Here is a 21,522-nt window from a genome sequence, read left to right on the forward strand (position 1 = left end):
TTTGTTGTTGTTGTTTTTTGCCAGTCCTGGGCCTTCAACTCAAGGCCTGAGCACTGTCCCTGCCTTCTTTTTGCTCAAGGCTAGCACTCTGCCACTTGAGCCACAGCACCATTTCTGGCCATTTTCTATATATGTGGTGCTGGGTAATCGAATCCAGGGCTTCATGTATATGAGGCAAGCACTCTTGCCACTAGGCCATATTCCCAGCCCTCTTCTAGAGTTTTAAATGATTCTTCAAGAGGGTTCTTAACTTCTAAGAAGTTCTTCCTTGTGTGAGTTGTCTTTTTACTTCATTTTATTTTTTTAGTATTTTGACCTGATTTTATGGATGTTTTATATTTTGTTTTCCCATTGTTCTCTGTCTCAGATAAGGTCCTTTGAGTTGTGGTAGTAGTTGTTTTGGTGGATCAAGTTCATTTTGGAATCTTTTCTCTGTATCTTCTTCCTCTCAACTAGGTGTTCATGTTTTGAAATGGTACAAAGATCTTGATAGGCTTCCGTGTGTTTGTGTGTGTGTGTGTGTGTGTGTGTGTGTGACACAAACACCCAGGGATTGAATGTTTGGGTGGCTTTTGTGCTAGAGAACTTCCAAACATAGGTTTCAAGTGGTTACTTTTCCTGAGTGGAATTATACCTGTAATCCTAGCTCCTCAGGAGGCTGAGATCACAGTTCAAAGCCACCCTGGGCAGGAAAGTACATAAGACTCTTATCTCCAATTAACTACCCCTCACCCCTAAAAAAAAAAAAAAAAAAAAAAAAAAAACAGAAGTAGAGCTATAGCTCAAGTGGTAAAGTGTTAGCTTTGAATAAAATAGCTCAAGGACAGCACCCAGGCCTTGAGTTAAAACCCCGGGACCAGCACCAAGAAAAACCCAAAACAGGCACACACACAAAAAAAAAACAAATAAACAACAACACCAAAAAGAAATCTTGCATCTGGAGACTTATATGCTTATTTCGCCTCATCCTAGAAACTCAAGAGTTTGAGGACAACAAGGTGATTCCATAAGGAGAGTTTTACGTAACCCTTTTTCCTTGTGCCTATCCTCCTAGTAGGACTGGAGGGGGGGGGGGCGGGGGAGGAGGGGGGGCGGCAAGGGGTAGAGAAAGTACCAACTTGGCTTTGAGGAAAGAAAGGCCTGGTACTCTGGCTGCCCCTCAGCAAAATAATCCCTATGTTTGTGGTCCTCCTGGGACTTCCCCCAGCCTCTGAAGTGCTTGGACTCACAGACTTTGATAATTTATGAGTGCTCAATCGCATCAACATATTCTTGTGTGCACTGCGTTGTCTATGCAGGCTGTCTTTCCATCATCCCTCCATTTCCTCTCCAACTCCCCTGCTTGTGATGATACCTCATGCCCACTTCCATCTCTTCTCTCACTTGTTTTGTCTTTCAGGATTTCTGTTTCTCCTCTTATTTTCTTCCTCCCTTTCCCCCTGCTAGAAGGAAGTAAGAAATAAATAGGAGTACCAGATTCTCTGCATTTCATCAGAACACCTTAATTACCTTTTGACTTTAAAAGCAACTGATTAGATATTTGAGAATTAGGTGTGAAACTTTGCCTGTATAAACAACAGTAATGAGAAGTTACTGTATGCCAACTCTGTAAGAGGAAGAGACCTCAGATATTTTTAGTTGTTTATTTTTCCTGGTAAATACAATATTATAGAAAACACATAAAAGGGCAAATAATGAAAATTGCAAGTTTCTTTTGCTCCCACAATTCCCAGTTCACACTTACTCTCCCCAGATGTAAACTAAATTTGATGTTTTCTTTTATAGTTTTCTATTTTTTTTCTAGTACTAGAGTTTAAAGTCAGGGTTTTATGCTTGCTTAGTAGTCATTATGCCACTTGAGTTATACCCTACCCCTTCGTGTACCCAACCTCTTTATGCTTTTAGTTATTTTTTTCAGCTAGGGTCTTGCTTTTCTTGTTTAGGGTGGCCTGGGCCATGAGCCTCCTACTTTGTCCTTCTGGTGTGGTTAGAATGGTAGACATACCACACCATTAAAAAAAATTTTTTTTTAAGTTTTTAATATTCTCAGGATGGAGTCTTGGTAATTTTTTTCCCAGGATAGCCTCAAGCTTCTATCTTCCTCATCTTTGTTTCCTGAGTAACTGGGATTACAAACATGAGCCACGGCACCTAGTTTTTCTAATTCTTTTACAAAGTTTTATGGTTCTTGTTTTACATTTACTTAGATGGCATATTTAGAATTTATTTTTAGAGTAAGGATATGACGGGGGTTCAGTTTTCCTCCCAGTTGGCTTGTAAGCTGTCCCCTAAAAAGGTGCAATTTATCTTCAAGACAAACCACCATGACACTTGCAATAGTGTAAAATCCTCTTCATTAGAATGAAATGAAAGATTATACCTGTCTACCTGACTATTAAGGCAACGCAATCAGTTCAAAACCATTTGGCAAGGAATTTAACTTGTATGTACAGTATATTACCCAACACAGAATCTGTCAGCCTTCAACACTTGTATGTGATGTTTGTAGAATTACAAGGGAAAGGAGATGAGCTTTAGCAAACGATTGAAAGGTGATAACACTAGCAAGGCTAAAATCCCCTTGTTAATCTCGGGGTCTGAATGCAGTTCAAGACAGAGCCCAAATCCAGAGAGCTGGGGAACCAGGGAAGCAGAGAGCAAGTCCTGGACCCACAGCTGGATGACTTCATTGTGCGTTTTGTTCATGCAGATGAGTTAAACCTGCTTTCATAGGAATCAGTTACTTCTTATTTTGGGGGCGGGGGGGGGCAGTCCTGGGGCTTGGACTCAGGGCCTGAGCACTGTCCCTGGCTTCTTTTTGCTCAAGGCTAGCACTCTGCCTCTTGAGCCACAGCGCCACTTCTGGCCATTTTCTGTATATGTGGTGCTGGGGAATCAAACCCAGGGCCTCATGTATATGAGGCAGGCACTCTTGCCACTAGGCCATATCTCCAGCCCCGGGGGATCAGTTACTTCTTGTGTGGCTTCTGAGAGGAAGAGGTCATCTCTTACTGGAGTACGTAGGAACAAAGTGTGGAAGATCTTCTAGCTGGACGGTGTTTCCTATTGCCAATGGTGCTGAGGGCTGTTTACTGGGTCTGGAGGCTGACAAAAGTTGTACAAAACCATTTAAAGTTGCCAGGTACTAGTGGCTCACATCTGTAGGCCTTGTCACTCAGGAGGCTGAGCTCTGAAACTCCTAGTTCGAAGCCAGCCTGGGCAGGCAAAATCCATGAGATTTTTTTGTCTTCATTTAACCCACAAAAACCCAGAACTGGAAGCATGGCTCAACTGGTAGATTACCAGCCATGAATGACAAAGCTGAATGAGAACACAAAGCCTAGAGTCCATGAGTGCAAAGCCTGGAGTGCAAGCCCTAGTACTAAAGAACATTAAGGTATTAAATGAGATGAAATATGATGATTACTCATTCTATCATTATAAAAATAAGAAATGTTGAAAACTAATACTATTGGGGATCTTATCATCATCATTTTAATATTTTAATCTAGTTTTGAAGCAACAATACACATATTTTCCTAAACTTCAAAAAAATTGTTTTGCTGGGAAAATGTACAGATGCCCAAAGACTCTTCTAAAATATAGACTAAGGGGTGTGCCCATGTACATTTTTCTTCTTATGAAATCATATGCAATCAAGCATCTGCTACTGATATGAATCATAAATGTGTCCAGTGCATTTAAGTACAAGTTTCCAAAACAGTTCCACAGTCACAATAAATGTGAATCAGTACATTAGGATGAACTAATAATTTCCTAACTCTTTCTTCTTAGGATGAATCAGCATCTACCAAATGTTTGAGACAATCCGGACCTAGAGGAAGGCTCATCTAAATAAAGGCTGAGTGGCATTCCAAGGATCTCCTCCTTCTCTGGCCACCTGTGTGACTCTGATTAGTGAGACTCTTCTTCCCTAGGATCCAGGACCCTTGGAATGTGACAGCAAGAGTTGCTCAGAATGCAGAAGATCAGAGAGAAGCTCTAGCCAGCAGCAGGGCCTTGGCAGCCTCTCAAGAGATTTCACACACTGGAGTGAAAGATTCCCTGTCCCTTAGTGGGAGCAGTCTCCTGGGCCTGTGTCTAGGGATATCACCCCCTATTTCAGAGCACCAGGCACCTCACTGAGGAGGAGCTGTGAACACAGGACATGTGCCTAAGTGCATAGTGTAGGCTTAGAAGTTCAAGGTGATCAAAAAGTGAGCAGAGCTCTGAGTGAAGTGAGTAACCTTCACCAAGGCTGGGAAGCCTCTGGTCCCTCTCATTGAGGCTCAACAAGGAGATTTGCCCTGCTGATAGGAGGACCCACGGACATTGGATTGGTTCCCACCTTCTACCCTCTGGGCCTCTGCCTCCTTCACCAGCTGCCCTGACCAGTGTCTTTTGGGTTGAGATGGAAACATGAACCTCCCCGGACAATGACAGCAGTGCTGGTGCCTGGAAGCAGTATGGTGAACTCCCATTATGCCAAGTGGGACCGCCGTGACAGCGTTGAAAGTGGCTGTCAGACTGACTACAGCAAGGAGGTGGAGGAGGGACAGCCCCACCAGCTGACGCCCTTCGAGAAGCTGACACAGGACATGTCCCAAGATGAGAAAGTGGTGAGGGAGATTACGCTGGGGAAACGCATTGGCTTCTACCGCATCCGAGGGGAAATCGGAAGTGGAAACTTTTCCCAAGTCAAGCTGGGGATCCACTCCCTGACAAAAGGTAATATCCGATTTCCCACAGTCGTCTGAGGGGTTTGGGAGCTAATTGGAATGTGGGGTTAGGAGACTAGAGCCAAAGAAGCCAGTAAGGTGACATCAGGCCTAACTAATCACTCCCCCCACCCCAGTGCCACCATCTCAGATCATTTCCATAATCATGATGTGAAGTTATTATTTTGATTCCCATTTTACAGATAGGGAGACTGATATCCAAAGGGAAAATGCATCCTCCACATTTCTGTCTCAGATGTTTTTGACACCTCATGCTCCCAATATACCAAACAGACACGTTCATTCAAGTGCAAAGGGAACGTGGTTTGCTTCCTACACAACATGTAACCTAAATCCATAGTCACAGTTTCTGTTTATATTTGGACATGATTAGCAACAGCCAAGGAGACCTGTCAGGTGACCACCATCTCTGGAAAGCAGAGTCTACCTTCCTCTCTAACCAGAGGCTGTGATTCTGAGAAAACAGCCATGAGCTCAGGACTTTCCGTTTCTGTCCATCTTGTGTGCTCTTCTCTGTGTTGCTTCATTCTTCTTGCCTCCCAGACTACAGGTCACTCTGAGATTCTGCACCAGCAGTGTCTACTAGTGTGGCCTCAGTGGACCAACTCTGTGGGCAGCCTAGCACTGGTTTAGATGCCAAACTTGAATAGGGAAACTGCCCCAGGACCCCTCACTTAGCTAGAGCTTGGTGGTTCTCATGAGAGAGCTGAGAGTCAGGAAAGGAACACTTGCAAGTGGGTACAGTTTACCAGCTTCTCCTGACTTCCTTCTTCACATGGCTTCTTCCTGGACCCAGCCTGCTACTATGTCTCAAGGACTCACTTTATGTTAGAGGTGGCGTTTTCTTCTTTTATTTTTTATTCGATCCCTAAACATGGGTTATTCCAATCTCTTGAGTTTCGCCTCTATAGAAAAGGCCCCAAGCACATGCACACATGTACCACTCCCCAGCACGCATGAGCACATATATGAAGAAGCCACTCCTGCAGTTTTGTGTTCCAGTTTTGCTTTGAAGCCTGTGTGCCTGCCTTCATGCCTTCACAGCTGGCTCCCTCTCTTAATTACCTAGGTAAATTACAGTAATTCTCTGAGTCTTCATTATAAAATGTGGCCAGTAACAGTGCTTACCTCACATCAGAAGGATTCATGAGTAAATGCTTGGTAAATGTTAGTTATTGGTATTGTTTTGAAGAGTTGTGTAAGCATTGCTTTGTCTTTGTACAACCAAAGCAAAATGGAAGTTTCTTTTTCAATGGAAGTTCATTTCTACCTACAAACCGTCATCAGTTCAGCTGCTGTTTCTACAGGCTATTGTTTTCAACTCTGACTTCATAGCAGAATTATGTGGGAGCTTAAAATAAATAGCACCTTCTGAACTAATTGGTTTGGGGTAGGAAGGAGACATCAGGATTGTTTTAAAACTCTCCACATAATAGATATGTAAAGCAAGGAAACACTGCCTAAGCAACTTGCATGCACTGAAGACAACTTTTAAAAACAGTAATTTTAAAACAATAATTTATGTTTGGTACAAATGGATAACCCAGATATCATTTGTCCTTTAAATTCAATTATGAATAGTATGTCAGAATTTCATGCTACATTTAATTTTCTAATTCCATTTCACTTAGAACAATATTTATCTAATATTAGAGGCACTGAATTAGGTCTTGAGGGATAAGAAGATGAATCAGATAGTCTCTACCCTGAGGGCTAGTGAAGAGAAGACATATTCAACTAAGTAGAATACAAGTGAGAATTGAAAAATATACAAGAGGAAAGTTATGACTGGTGCTATTTAGGGCTATTTTCATACATTAAAAGTATTTTATGCCTTATCCTGACTTCATTTAGTCTCCCATGTCTTACATATGAGAAAACAGAAACCCAGAAGTAACTGTGCCAAGGGCAGAGACATGTGTAGACAGTGAGAGTCATGGCAGAGTCAGGTTTAGAAGTGGGCTTTCTTCTTACCCTACCAGACTACCTCTCGATGTTGGCATATGTGGAAACTCTATCCTCAACTAGCTAGCCAAAGATAGCCAGGTACTACTTCCTCCTTCCTACCTATTGACATTCTTCCCTCTTTTGGAAATATCCTCATGGAGTGATTTTTACTCCAGAATGTCTGTAGAACGGTCAAAGAAGCAGGAAAAATCAGGGAGGAATAAGAGGATGTAACTTTGTATTACCATGTTACTGACATATATGTATTTCAACTCACAGTTTCAGAAGTTTCAGTCCATATCCCCTTGGCTCTGTTGACTTTGGATCTGTGGTGAGATGTACATTATGGTGGAAGCCACTTGCCTTAATGAAGCCAAGAAGAAAAAAAGAAAGAGAGTGACATGGCTAGAGTTCCAATGTCTCCTTCAAGGGCTTTCCCCCAATGGCCTAACTTCCTTCTGCAGGACAGGCCGGACCTCTTAAAGGATCCACCACCTCCCAGTAGCATGATAGGCTTCAGATCAGGCCTTCAATGTGTGTTTGAGGACATTTCATATTCAAACTGCTGCAGTAACCAGATGTCATAAGAACATCATGAGCTATTCTTGTAGCTACTTCCTGTCTGTACTTCTCTCCATTTCTATTGTCCAGGAGAGAATTATTACCATGGCTTTATGTAGAAGAAAGCTAGTGGATTACTTAGGGAAGATAATGTCTTTTGAGTCAGTTAGACCCTGGGTAGAATTCTTTAGATCTTTGATAATTATGTCCTCATTCTGGGCTCAGGTTCCTCAGGTATATAATAGAGCAAATTGGTCAGCTGCCTCAGATTGTTGGGAGAAATAACAGATGATGTATTGAGTATGTACCATGTGCTAACTAGAGACCATGGTAAGTATTTATTAACTATTCATGTTAATCTGCTTTCAAGGAAGTCTCAGGTTGGCTCACAGGGAAAAGGGTGCATTGAGTGCAAGGACTCTTAGAAGTTCCACTACAGAATATTGGAGCTTTTCCATCTCGGTCACTTTCTCTGAGTCTTCACATTTTCTCATCATTCTTCTTCCCTTGAGGATTCTTCCAGCTTCCTGCCTTTCTTGGTAGTGAGTATCTATACTTAGTTTTCCAAGTTACATGGTGACCAATTTGGTGGTTACTAGTCCCATAGCCCAGCTCCATTCTGTGTCAGTTCAGATTTTTGAAAGGAGTCTATGTTTTCTCACTGGCCAGCTGATAAGGAACCACCTTTGATTCGGGGCAGCAGCATCATCCCTGAGAGTCATTTGCCTACTACTCTTTTCAGCAGAGCCGAAGGTCCAAGAACTGTCTCTGATGAGGGAAAAGGACAGCAAATGGATGGAAACATCCATCACAGAGACACTACCCACCTAAGCTGAGAAATCTCCACCAGGGAGGAGAAAGCAAGAGCTCATTTTGGAGGCTAGTGTGTAAGGAGGACAAAAAAGAAACACACAGCAACCATCGGTATTATGTAGTGAACTAAGTTTGCCTCCTGACTTGTTTTAAGTTCACTTGACACCTGCCCCCTGTGTTTCAGAGAACTTGACCTTACACTGCAATGTAGACCAGTGTCTGGTGTGGCCTCGGGGTCATGCTCTCCTCATGCCTCACCTGTCATAGGATCCCAGCTGTCCAAGGTGCAATGTCACCCCTGCTTGTGGGATGCTGTGTCCAAAATAGAGCAGGAAAATGGCCACCCCACTGAGCCAATGTGTCCCAAATTGTCTTCAGGTTTCCTGGGTAGCATGAGCAGTGGGCATAGGGGAACTGAGGCAAGTCCTAGGAAAGCAGAGCACCTCAGCACCAGGCCGCTCCCCAGACAGGAGTTGAAACACATAATAAAAATAAGAAGAAAGGGCACCAGCTGCTCTGAATCTTTAGAAAGAAGGCTCCAACGTGGGTCTCTGTGGGAGTTTATTTCTATAGCTGACAGTGTCGATTCTCTTGTGTGCTGAAAGCTGATAGGGCAGGTTGACAGTCACCCTAAGCTCTCTTTCAGGCGATTAGAAATTTCTCAAAAGAGGTGAGACACTCACTTCTGAATATTTTATGCCCCATCTGTTCTCACCAACAAAAGCAAAAGAGGCAGCAGGTGACTGTGCTCTCGTCTGTCATTGCTCTTCCTAACCTCTGCCTCTCACTTTAGTCTTGTGTTTCCAGGACTCATTACTCTCTTTCAGTTTATTTATTCTTTTCTTCATCCATTCCATTTCTTATTATTAGTTAAAAAATTATCCTTAAATAGTTGTCAACTCACCATGTCAGTTTGTGAGTGCAGTGCATCTTGATAAATGTCACCCCTTTCATCATCACTCACCCCCATCGCTTCTCAACCCCGTCCATCTTCTCAGTTTACCTAGTTCCATTTTCACATGCATATATTGAATATTATGATTGTGCTAGTACTAGGGCTTGAACTCAGTGCTTGGGTATTGTCCTGTAGCTTTTTTTTTCCCCTCTCAAAGCTGGCACTCTACCACTTGAGCTACAGTTCCACTTCCAGCTTATTTGCTGGGTAATTGGAGACAGGAGTCTCACACACTCAGGCTAGTTTTGATCCGCAGTTCTCAGATCTCAGCCTCCTGAGTAGTTAGGCATAAGCCACTGGCACCCAGATGGTCCATCCATTTCTTCTAAGAACAACAATATATAATAAACGGCTCCTGAGCACATGATCTACTCTGGATCTTCCAGAGATGAGTGAGGTTGCCAGGTAGGAGCTCAGAGCCACACAGGGAGGAGTTGATGAGGGCTAAGGAAGGCACCAGATATGGCCAGATGCAATCCAGAAAAGAGAAGGCTGTGTAGGAAAGGCTGGCACTCAGTCTCAGTGGTTGTAGAGACATTTCTCAGGACACAGTGGAGAGAAGTCTAAGAAGATAGACAGGATGCAAAAACATGGAGGCAGGAAGCGGCAGCAGAGTATTTGAGCAGTTGGAGATGGAGCATGGGCCACTGGCAATGGATAGGAGATAACGGCAGAAGATGTTGGCAGGGCCTGAGTCATGAGGAATCATCATGTATATTAATTTTGTCCTTGAGCTGTGGGAGAGCCATTGTAGAGCTTTAAGCAAGTGATGAACATGCTTTGATTTCATTGAGGAAAGCGAATTGAACCTAGGTCATGACAGGAGTCAAGGAGGGCAGAAAACTGCTGTGATAGAAGTTGGAGTCAGTGATGGGGAGAACCGAGAAGACCTTTCCATGGGGAGATCTTTTTTTTTTTTTTTGGCCCGTCCTGGGCCTTGAACTCAGGGCCTGAGCACTGTTCCTGGTTTCTTTTATTTTGCTCAAGGTTAGCACTCTGCCACTTGAGCCATCCATGGGGAGAATACCAGATGGAAAAGTAGAATTTCTTATTCTTGCCCTTACAGTGACAGTTCATTCAGTCAGCTTCACAAAACCAGAAGCGTCCAGTTTCAGGTAAACAGCGCAATGTAATCCATCCCAAGGACTGAAAGCAGAAAGAGGTGATGAGGGAGGAAGAATGCCCCAAGGATGAAGGAGTCAGTTTAACGACTGTCAGTATTACCGGAGCCCCTGGGGCTCTGCTGCTTCATCGTTTGCCTCCTCACCATTCCATATGGCCTCTACTGGCAGGAGGTGCTGGTCCCATCGACACAGGGAACCCCAACTCTTTCCATTGCAGCCCCCAGCTGATTTTAATATGGCAGCAACACTCCTCTTTGGAACTGGCAGCATCTGAGTTCATGGCCATAACCACGGTGTCAAAGTTCTTCGAGGCATTTGCTTTGCAAATAGGTCAAACAGGCACTCACTCGGTGATGGTGTCCTCTCTCTATATTTGCCAGTAACTCCCTGCTTATCTGCCAGAAAATCTGGCCCAGTTTTAACAATGACAAAAAGATGATGTTTGATTGTAGAGCCAAGGTTCATTCATTCTCTCACAGGAACTATTTTCCTCACACAATTCTTATTTATTGAAAAAACAACAACAACAACCACAAATTAGCAAAAGAAAAGTTAAAGGCAAATTATCTATGATTCCCCCAATTAGAAAGTAACTCTTCTAAATATTTTGATAAACATTCTGCCATATTTTTCTATGCATATACATTTGTAATTTTTCCTCAGTTGCTATATATTGAACATTTTATCAATAAATACAGATCAAGATCATTATCATTATTATTTTGTATGTGTGCTAGTATTGGGACCTGGACGTAGGTCCTCATGCTCTTGCTTGGCTTTTTTGCTCAAGGATGGTGCCCTATCACTTGAGTCACAGCTCTACTCCTGGCATTTTTCTGGTTAATTGGAGATAAGAGTCTCACAGATTTTTTTCCTGCTGTCCTGGCTTTCAATTGTGATTCTCAGATCTCATTCTCCTGAATTTCTAGGGATTACAGATATCAGCCACCCAGTACCAAGCTAAAGTCATTATGTTTGGTATGCTTTTATAAAGATAGTTGGACTATATTTCAACTACCTGGCTACTTAAGCTGCTGCCAGTATAACGTATCACATATCATATATAAATCCTTGTATGTATATCAGATTATTTCTTTAAGATGAATTGCTAAGACCTAGTAGATGTGGTGGCACACACTTGTAAACCCAGCATGGAGGATAAAGCAGGTAAGGCAGAGTTTGAGGTAAGCATCCCTCAAAAACAAAACAAAACAAAAAAACAAGAAAGGAAGGAAGGGAGGAAGGAAGGAAAGAAGGAAGGAAGGAAGGAAGGAAGGAAGGAAGGAAGGAAGGAAGGAAGGAAGGAAGGAAGGAAGGAAGGAAAAATTAGCTGCTAAAATAGCTAAAATGCCTGACCATCTTTAAGGTCTCAACACATAATACCAAACCACAGTTCAGAACCATGGTACCAATGAATCCTTCTGTGGGCAGCACAGTGTTGTGTCAGTTTCCCCAGGTCTTCACCAACACTCTATGATCCCTGAGACACTGTACTGTGTACCTGAAATTTCCTGTAGGGAATCAGTAATGCTAGATGGTGTAGGCAGAGGAGGGAGGGGGAGTCAACATGTACAGGCCAATGGGTCAGGAGAGCAGTACACTGAGCTCGCCGCAGGACCCGGATGTTGTGATCATCCCACGCAGGTGTCATAGATGTCCGTTCTGCAATTGTTGGACAAAAGGATGAGTTCTAGTAGTGGACATGAATTCTGGACATTGAGGGTGAAAAGAGCTCTCTGGGCTGGAAAACCAGATAAAGATCACCACTTAACACTCCCTGGGGAGGCAGGACTTGGCACCAAAACTGGTGTGTGGAAGACCTTCCTAGGTCCCAAGGGAGGGCACTATTGTCAACCTGGGAATGTCCTTGTTATTTTCATTGATGCTCTGTGGACTTGGGAATTACCACTCAACCAGTATGTCTAGTAAAATAAAGAAGCCTGCCGAGGATCTTTCCAGTTCTAAATTCCTGTTTCTCCTGAGGGTGGGGGGCAACCTCTGTTCTATATCCTTTGACTTTATTTATTCTTTTTCCCCAGAAAAGGTGGCCATTAAGATTCTGGACAAGACCAAGTTAGACCAGAAAACCCAAAGGCTCCTATCCCGAGAAATCTCTAGTATGGAAAAACTGCACCATCCCAACATCATTCGCCTTTATGAAGTTGTGGAAACCCTCTCCAAGCTCCACCTGGTGATGGAGTATGCAGGGGGTGGGGAGCTGTTCGGAAAAATTAGCACTGAGGGGAAGCTCTCTGAACCAGAAAGCAAGCTCATCTTCTCCCAGATTATCTCTGCCGTGAAGCACATGGTGAGCAGGCACGAGGAATGTGTCTTGCCCCTGTTTGGGGAGGGTAGGGCCTCAGTATCGCTGGCACCCTGGCGCGTTTCACTTCAGTTCTCTGTCAAGTCAGAAATCTAGCTGGTCTTCATGATCCTTGACCCCAAAGCTACACTCAGGGATCTCCAGTTACATGGCAGTCTCCGGGCTCCTCCAGAAGTTGGCAGGAGTCACTTGAAGAAGCTAGATGAACATCCCCTATTCACTGGCTTTCCTGTCTCCAGTCTCATGTTCCACTACTAGATTATCAGCTCCTCGCTGCTTCTTATCTCTGCCTTCCTAACCCTGATTGTTTTCCCATTAACCTTTTATCCTGTCTCAGATTGCCAATCCTACCCAAACTTTATGACCAAGTCAGTTTAGTGTCTGTCTGTCTCTCTCTCTCTCTCTCTCTCTGAAACTTGCTTCAACCTCAATTCAACTCACACTGATTTTTCTCGCCACCAAGGGAGTTCCTTTAGCTCTGTGGTCTCAGAGCCCAACTCAGTGACATTTGATTAAGTCATTCCTATTGTAGTTGTCTGATTATTTCTTTAGTTATATTGGTATTCCTAAAGCACACTGCCTCGTTCCTCTAAGAGCTTTTGTGCTCTTTCTAATGTTGGCCAAATTCTTATGCAACCACAGAAGAAACTTGCCCTGTATACCTCTTACCAGTAATCTAAATTTCTGTCATGGCTCTACTATTATCATCTAACCTCAGAGCAAATGATGTGAGTTATTTTGGTATTTTATTTCAAAATTGAACCTTTCCCCCTCTGTGTCTTCTTTCACAGCATGAAAACCAAATTATTCACAGAGACCTGAAGGCAGAAAATGTATTTTACACCAGTAGCACTTGTGTGAAAGTGGGTGATTTTGGATTCAGCACAGTCAGTAAAAAAGGTGAAATGCTGAACACCTTCTGTGGGTCTCCGCCCTATGCTGCACCTGAACTTTTCCGTGATGAGCACTATGTAGGTGTGTATGTGGACATCTGGGCCTTGGGTGTGCTTTTGTACTTCATGGTGACAGGTATGATGCCATTTCGGGCAGAGACTGTGGCCAAACTAAAGAAGAGTATCCTTGAGGGTTCCTACAATGTTCCCCCACATGTGTCAGAGGCCTGCCACCGGCTCATCCGGGGAGTCCTTCAGCCTGTACCCACTGAGAGGTTTGGAATCAACTACATCATGAACAATGAATGGATGCAAGGGGTGCCATACCCCACTCCTCTAGAACCTTTCCAACTGGATCCTAAACATTTGTCAGAAACCAGCACCCTCAAAGAAGAAGAAAATGAGGTGAAAAGCACTTTGGAACATTTGGGTATTACAGAAGAGCATATCCGAAATAACCGAGGGAGAGATGCTCGAAGTTCTATCACCGGAGTCTATAGAATCATTTTACACAGAGTGCAAAGGAAAAAGGCTTTGGAAAATTTGCCAATAATGATGCTACCAGAGCCCAAGGAAAAAGACCTAAAGAAAGGGGCCCGTGTCTGCAGAGGCATAAGAAACACATCTAAATTCTGTTCAATTTTATAAACTGCATCAAGCTCTTGGCAATTCACCAAGATGACGGTTGCTGCTTTAATTTTTTTCATATACAACTTTGGGTGAAGAAATTTTTGTAATTTTTAAATAAATTTAAATTTGAGATATGCATTTTTCCCTTATGAAGAATATAAACACAGTTTCTGTCTTCGTTTGAGATCTTGTCTAATTCTCAATCTTTAGCATTCATTTGTTTAATCAAGATCTACTGGATGGGCGCCAGAGGCTCATCCTGTCACCCCAAAACTACTCAAGAAACTGAGATCTGAGGCTTGCAGTTCAAAACCAACCTAGGCATAAAAGTCTTCAAGATTCAATTTCCAATTAAACAGCAACTAGAGGCATGGTTCAAGTGGTAGAGTGCTAGCCATAAGCGAGAAAGCCAAGCTCAGGCCCTGAGTTCAAGCCCTGGTACTGTTAAAAGTGTTTACTACCCACTACATATTAGGCAAAGTATAAGGTGCTGAGGATATAGCAAAGAATAAGGTAACTCAGAATATTTTAGTAAAGAATAACGGTACCAACAACTATATATAATTTTCAAAAGAGAAACAGTGATAGATGCTGTGCCAGGAATCCAAATTGGGTGAAGCTCTACTTTAGCTCTTTAAGGAAGGCTGATTTGATTGTTGGCAGACACACCCATTGAGGACAGGAAAGCGCTCTTTCACTGTGAGAGTTGAAGGAAAAGTAGGAGTGACTTTTGGGAAATACCAAGAGTATGCCAGGCAGGTGGGTATTTTAGACATGGTTTTCCCAAACACAGCATAAGACAAAGGCTTCCCAGTAGAGTAGTTTGGGGAAGTAATCCCACAGCACAGGAGTGAAGGACATAGGAAAGAAAGGTGGCCAAGTAAAAGCACATATGAAGATGGCCAGGGACACAAGGGCCTGGGATTTAGTCCTTCAGGGTTTTCTGAGGAGCTTTATACAACACGTTTGAGGTTTCTTCCCAGGGTGTGAAAGAGGAAAGCCCTTCTCCATCATTAGTCACCCACTAATGGTACCACCTACTTTGCATTTCTAGATTATGCTGAGTACCCCATTCTTCCTAGACCTTTCTGTCAAAAAAGCCTGGGAACAGAAAGAAAGAGTACACAGCTGTGGCCTGAGACAAGGAATGGCCAAAGAGGACCTGCTCAAAGCTATTCAGCCTTGCATAGAAATGGTCACTTGCTTCAGTGACTGAGGAGTGTGGTGGAAAAGACCTGAAGTAGCTCACTGAAGCCCAACCCAACCCCCAGCTCCACTCACATGGGCCTCTGTGAAGTATGCTCCTTTCAGACGGTCTGACAGGCAGAACTCAGTGCAGGTTAGTAGCAGTTGCTCTCCATGGTTCTCAAGGTCTGTTGCAGCAGCAGCACCTGGAGGGTGTGTGGAGCCATGTGAGACCCCATCTGGGTGATGCTGATGCTGTTAGTGAAGGACCAGCTTTTGAAACCATCAGTGATGGCCATTACAGCTGGTCTCCAAGCCATCATTGATGAGTGCCTCCCTCTTTCTTCATTCCTCCTGTTTTCCTCACCTTTGACCATCAGACTGCATCTTCTTCAACAAATCACGAGTCCTGAGTGGCCTTGTCTTGTTAGGCAATCATTGCTGCCACTGCCTATATACATTACTGTGCACAAGAGTGACATACCAGTGAATCTCTTGGATTCCTGAAATATTCCTCTTTATGCCAGTCAGGGTCAATAATCCACATCACTGTAATTCCTTCTTCCTGCCTGTTTTTTTTTTTTTTTTTTTTTTGGCCAGTCCTGGGCCTTGGACTCAGGGCCTGAGCACTGTCCCTGGCTTCTTCCCGCTCAAGGCTAGCACTCTGCCACTTGAGCCACAGGGCCGCTTCTGGCCGTTTTCTGTATATATGGTGCTGGGGAATCGAACCTAGGGCCTCGTGTATCCGAGGCAGGCACTCTTGCCACTAGGCTATATCCCCAGCCCCATCTTCCTGCCTGTTGGTCCATTGGTATGAGCATCTCAAATAACCGCCTGACAGGCATAGATTCTCATTTACTAAAAATCTCTATCAGGTTCCTCAGTAATAGCATTCCCCTGCCTCCAAGGAACCAAAAGCTGTTCATCGTGTCAGATCCAGCTTGTAGGGAAGAAGAGTGCAAAACCTTCAAGTGAGTCACTGATAATGATGGTAAAACAGGTCAATCCTGCCTCCACCCATTCATTTCTAGACCTGTGTATTTTGACACCAGGAGACACGAGTCCTTGTCAGTGCATGCCTATTGACTAGGAGTCAGTAGTGCACATTACCAGCAGCGCATGTTGCTTATGTCTGGGGCCTCAGCTAAGCCATATCATTGTTCTACCTACAGGACAATGGCTGCTCCTGGTATTGAGGCAATGGTACAGCAAGGGGATCCACGGTCTATACACACTGCCCTAACTCCTTTATAAAAATGTGGTTGCTGAAGCAATGTTGTAAGATGCTGTAGTAACAAATCGTCTATTTCTAGGTGCTAACATGATTGCATTTGAGGACACAAAGCAAGAAGGAAAGGCAAACCCATCTCCTGAGAGATGTCAGTGAATCACTGCCATGCTCATGTGAATTTATGACTCTGTGAAACTGATAGGGCTTCTTACATCATAAGCTAGCAGTTCTGTTTGCTTAGTTCAGTAGCAAACAAAATCTGAGTAGTTCTCTGGTCCACAGGGACTGACTTCACTCCAGGATCCTGTGCTGTAACCTGCTACTGGGGCTTGCCAGAGACCCCACACAGTGTTCTTTACGCCCATGTACATAGTCTGAGTGGTTGGTTCCTCAGTTTGTGCTTAAATTTGTGAGATCTACCTGAAAATGGCAGTCCTGATAAGTGGGTCAGAAGAAAATGCTATATTTGTGTGTGTGTGTGTGTGTGTGTAGACATGTATATATGAATGCTATATAGGTATACACATATATACATATCCTACCTATATCTCTTAGTGCTAAGGGTGGAAGGAAAAAAAGTTATCATAGAAGGAAATATCTAGACACAAATCAGCTCATTGGTTCTGTAAACATTTCATCAGTAGGACATGCCCGATTGTTCATGGAGATTACACCCACACTATGGCACACTAACTCTAACTAGGGCATTGGGAATATTTGTCACTTCTTTACGGCCAAATGTTTCTCACATGCCATCACAACATAATGGCCCAGCATGGCATTCTGCAGAATGTCAAGATGACCAGATCTTTGGGACTCTATTGTAATATATAACATGAGCTCTAACATTGCCTTGTGGTGAGACAGTAAATGAAAACTACTTTTTATCCCAAAGAATATAAAACTGTCTCTTTCTGATGGACAGAAACTGCATTTGCAAAATCAACAGCTGAGTGTCAAATGCCACTAAAGATACCCAGAGCAGCTAAATGTAACTAACAGAAATTCACTATAATCATCCACTATCCATCTGCTTGTTTTTAGGAATCAGATAGTAAATTAAATGAGACTACAGTGGAGCCTATCCTATTATTCTTTTTTTGCCAGTCCTGAGGCTTGGACTCCTGGGGATTGGACTCGGGGGCTGATCACTGTCCCTGGCTTTTTTAAATTTTCCTCAAGGCTAGCACTCTACTTGAGCCACAGTGCCACTTCTGGCTTTTTATATGGTGCTGGGGAATTGAACCTGGGGCTTCATGTATGTGAGGCCATATTCCCAGCTTCCTATTATTCTTGTTGCCTCAAGCTGGTTTTTTTGTTTTTGATGGTGATACCAATAGCTACATTTCCTCATGCGACTGCTATTTATTAAGATGGCTGGGAGAAACGTCCTCTGTAATTCATTCCATATGGCTCTTCTGCTACAGAACAAGGCACTAAGTTTATTTATCCCAAATACATATTTGAAGATTGTGGAAAAAAATCCTAAAGTGAGAGCCATTATGAAAGTCGATGGTGAGATTTTCTTCAACTGGTTTCCCTAAACCTTTATCTACAGATAAAACCATAATGGTACCCAAATATTCTTGAAAAATCCTTCGTATGTGTATTTTATATACTTTTGAAAGCAAGGCCTTTTCCCAAGACCAGTTTTCCCTCTCTTGTGCATTGTGTATATGCTGACTTAGATTTAGAAGCCAGGTAAAGGGCTATGATCATCCTTGTGCATTATAGCCTACTGATGGCAACTCCTCTTCCTTCTTCCCTTTCTCAGTTACATAAGTAGCATTCTAATTTGCTGGCTTAGAACTCCATGGTCTTTAGCCATTATCACAAAGCTTTTAATCTTAAGGCATCTGATTTCCATCTTGACCCATTATGATATGTCCACCTTTACCATTCTGGAAGCCAATCAGTTCCACAGTGACATTTCCTGCAGCCAATCCCCACCCACACATTGCTTTCATAAGAGTCACCTGCCCCGCCCATCCTTGCCTTCTGGATCACCTCAGGCATACACAGCTAGCTGATTGCTGTCTCATGAAGTGAATTCAAACATTCACACCTGGAATTTCTCAGCCTTTAAGAACACCAATTCCACAATCCCCACCTTATTTACTCTTTGCCATACTCACGCCCAAGCCTCGGTGAGGACCAGCTTCAAGTGTCCCTCACTCCAAGTCATAGGTAAATGTTTCCATAATAATTCTTATGAAAAACTCTTCCTTGTCCTGCCCAATCTTTCCTCTAACTTCATCTCTGATCGAAGAACTTATCGAGATGTACTCACAAACTTTTATCCAATTTACCTTTAGCCAGGTTCTGTAACTCTTGATATCTCTACCATTTTTCATACAGACAAAAGTTATGGCTGAGAATGTGGCCTAGTGGCAAGAGCGCTTGCCTCAGCACCACATAAACAGAAAATAAAAATTTTGGGGCTGGGAATATGGCCTAGTGGCAAGAGTGCTTGCCTCCTACACATGAGGCCCTGGGTTCGATTCCCCAGCACCACATATATGGAAAACAGCCAGAAGGGGCGCTGTGGCTCAGGTGGCAGAGTGCTAGCCTTGAGCGGGAAGAAGCCAGGGAAGGTGCTCAGGCTCTGAGTCCAAGGCCCAGGACTAGCCAAAAAAAAAAAAAGTTATGGTTTTGCATTGGGCTAGGTTGAGATCTTACCTTAGTTCTTGGTTTGGCCTTGCAGGCACAGGCCTCACAAGAAGCCTTTTTTTGCTAATAGGCTTTTGCGAGTCCCTCAGAGTAACTATGTTTTTGCAACCTTCCCAGGGTTGTCCAGTATGCTATTAACTTAGGTCTAAGGCTTCTCTTTCTCTTTGGTAAAGAATTGTCAAAATTTAAATTCCACAATTTTAAATTGAAATCCTGGGCCTATTGTAGTTAATTTCTTTCTGTGGAAGGACACAATACCCTCCTTGTATCTCCTTGTACCTTGCTTTTAATGCTGTCTAGTTTTGTGTGCCTTAAACTAGTAGTTGGCTAATTCATTCCTCCCCCCGCCCCAAGGCTTCCTAAACAATCAAGTTGGCCAAATGCAATCCAAATACCACAGGTACAAGATCCAAGGTTTCACCTTCCTCCTACATGCCATAAGTTTCCAGTGCCTTGTTTATCAACCTGCATCAGTGTTTTTGCAATGTTTTAACAAGTTACAACACATTTACCTTACAGTTCTGTGAGATAGAAGTCTGGCACAGGTCTCAACTAAGATAAAAATTAAGCGGTTTTCAGAGCTGTGTGCCTTTTCATGGCTCTAGGAGAGAATTCACTTTCTTGCTTTGCTTAGCTTCTAGAAGCTGCCTGCATTTTTGGCATGCAGTCCCCTTCCTCCATGTTTAACTTTCTGTAATCACATCTGCCTTTGACCAGTCAGGAAAGGCTCTCTGGATAATCACAGTTAGGTTGGATCTACACTGTCAATCCAGGAGAATCTCACATTTTAAGGACCTTAACAATCACTAATTGTCCGGGAGGGCTTACATTTAAATTCTAGAACATCTTTCAGCCTACTACAAACAATGGGTTTTGCCATTTGTTGAGTAAGCCAGTTCCATATCCAAGCCTTGCTTTCCAGGGCCATTGTAGGAAAGAACTATCTTAGCATGGATTCTCCAAAAAAGAATACAAATACTTGAATGAGAACAATTTATTTAGGAAATGATCTCAGGATGCAGGAAAAATGCACAGAAGGGAAATCAAAGAGGAAAGAAAATAAAAGGAATTGCTGAATCTGCCATGGGCAATTAGTAGTTGATCCTATATAACCTAATGAGCCATATAAACTGTGTTTCAGGGATGAAAGGAAGTAGTAACCCCCTACCCCCCCTGAAATTGTCCAATGTTGGTCAACAATGGCCCCAATGGCATCTAGCTCCCTGCATTTGTTATAAAACCAAGCAACAAGTCAATTTTGCAGGCAGACCCATTCATAATGTCAAAACTAAGAATATAACAAGAATCCAAAGGGAGGTGCATCCATATTCTCTGAGAATCTTGGTTAAAGACCATGATATCTGTGGCAGCAGGATGGGGAGTGGAAGGTCAGGCAGAGGCAGTCTGAGTGGGTCCTGAAGTTTTTAATGCATATATCAAAGGATAGAAAAGTTTAACATGTTCCAGGAATGGAAGAAATGGTAGAGTAGATAAATCACATTAAGGCCAGGTGCTGATGGTGGCTCATGTCTACAATCCTAACTACTCTGGAGACTGAGCTATGAGAACTGTGATTTAAAGCAGGCTAAGAAGGGAAGTCTGAGAAACTTATGTCCAATTAACCACCATAAAGCTGGGAGTGGAGCTGTGTGTGGCTCAAGTAGTAGAGTGCTAGCCTTGAGCAAAAAAAGCTCAGGGAGCCAGGCACTGGTGGCTGACTCCTATAATCATAGCTACTCAGAAGACTCAGATCTGGATAATAATTTGAAGCCAGCTGGGGCAGGAAAAGTCCATAAGATTCTTACCTCCAACTAACCATGAGAAAACCGGAAGTGGCACTCTGGCTCCAAGTGGTGGAGCGCTAGCCTTGAGTGCAAAAGCTCAGGGACAGCACTCAGGCTCTGAGTTCAAGCTCCACAACTCCCCCACCCCACCCCTCCCGACACACATAAAAGCTTAGGGACAGCATAGAACCTGAGTTCAAGCCACAAGACTACAAAACAAAAAAAGAATAATTAAGCCTTGGTGTATATGGTTAAAATTGACAGGGACCAGGTCCAATAGCAATCTGATGGAATTTGATACACAAGGCAAAAAAGTGCTTGGAACTAAGGCAGTTCATTTAATGCACTCATTTTATTATAAACTAGCACCCTGCTTCAGAGGAAACCCATTTGTGTATCCACATTCTTCAGCATCAAATTGAACTTCCCTTATAGTTAAAATTTTGGGGGAAAAGTCACAAGTCAGCTGTTCTCCACTATCAATTAAAGCAAACAAAAATTAAGAAATTATGTCTTAAGAGCAGTTCCTAGAAATTTTGAAGGGTTTGCTTTTGTCAGAATTGTATTGTTTTAAAGACCCTGCTACATTCTTTGCTCTATGGATTGAGGTTGAACCTCAGTGATGGTCCTCCTCTCCAAATCTATGAAGCTCTAAATAGCAGACAAG

At 43.1% G+C, this 21,522-nt stretch overlaps 1 protein-coding gene across 1 annotated transcript; it reads left to right on the top strand.

Moving 5' to 3' along the window:
* Positions 1–3,828: 3,828 nt before the first annotated feature.
* On the top strand, positions 3,829–14,073 carry Nim1k (NIM1 serine/threonine protein kinase). Its single transcript, XM_048368425.1, has 3 exons — positions 3,829–4,728; positions 12,179–12,447; positions 13,254–14,073. Exons 1-3 carry the CDS (start codon positions 4,437–4,439, stop codon positions 14,001–14,003), a joined length of 1,311 nt encoding a protein of 436 aa, XP_048224382.1. The 5' UTR covers positions 3,829–4,436; the 3' UTR covers positions 14,004–14,073.
* The last annotated feature ends 7,449 nt before the right edge of the window (positions 14,074–21,522 follow it).

The sequence above is a fragment of the Perognathus longimembris genome, chromosome 19 (assembly GCF_023159225.1).
Source record: "Perognathus longimembris pacificus isolate PPM17 chromosome 19, ASM2315922v1, whole genome shotgun sequence".
NCBI lineage: Eukaryota > Metazoa > Chordata > Mammalia > Rodentia > Heteromyidae > Perognathus > Perognathus longimembris.

Bases quoted from the DNA above. Each gene is read 5' to 3' on its own strand.
- Nim1k (XM_048368425.1), top strand. From the start codon at position 4,437: ATGACAGCAGTGCTGGTGCCTGGAAGCAGTATGGTGAACTCCCATTAT. The intron at 4,729-12,178 runs GTAATATCCGAT...CTTTTTCCCCAG, and splicing joins GATCCACTCCCTGACAAAAG to AAAAGGTGGCCATTAAGATT. The intron at 12,448-13,253 runs GTGAGCAGGCAC...CTTCTTTCACAG, and splicing joins TCTCTGCCGTGAAGCACATG to CATGAAAACCAAATTATTCA.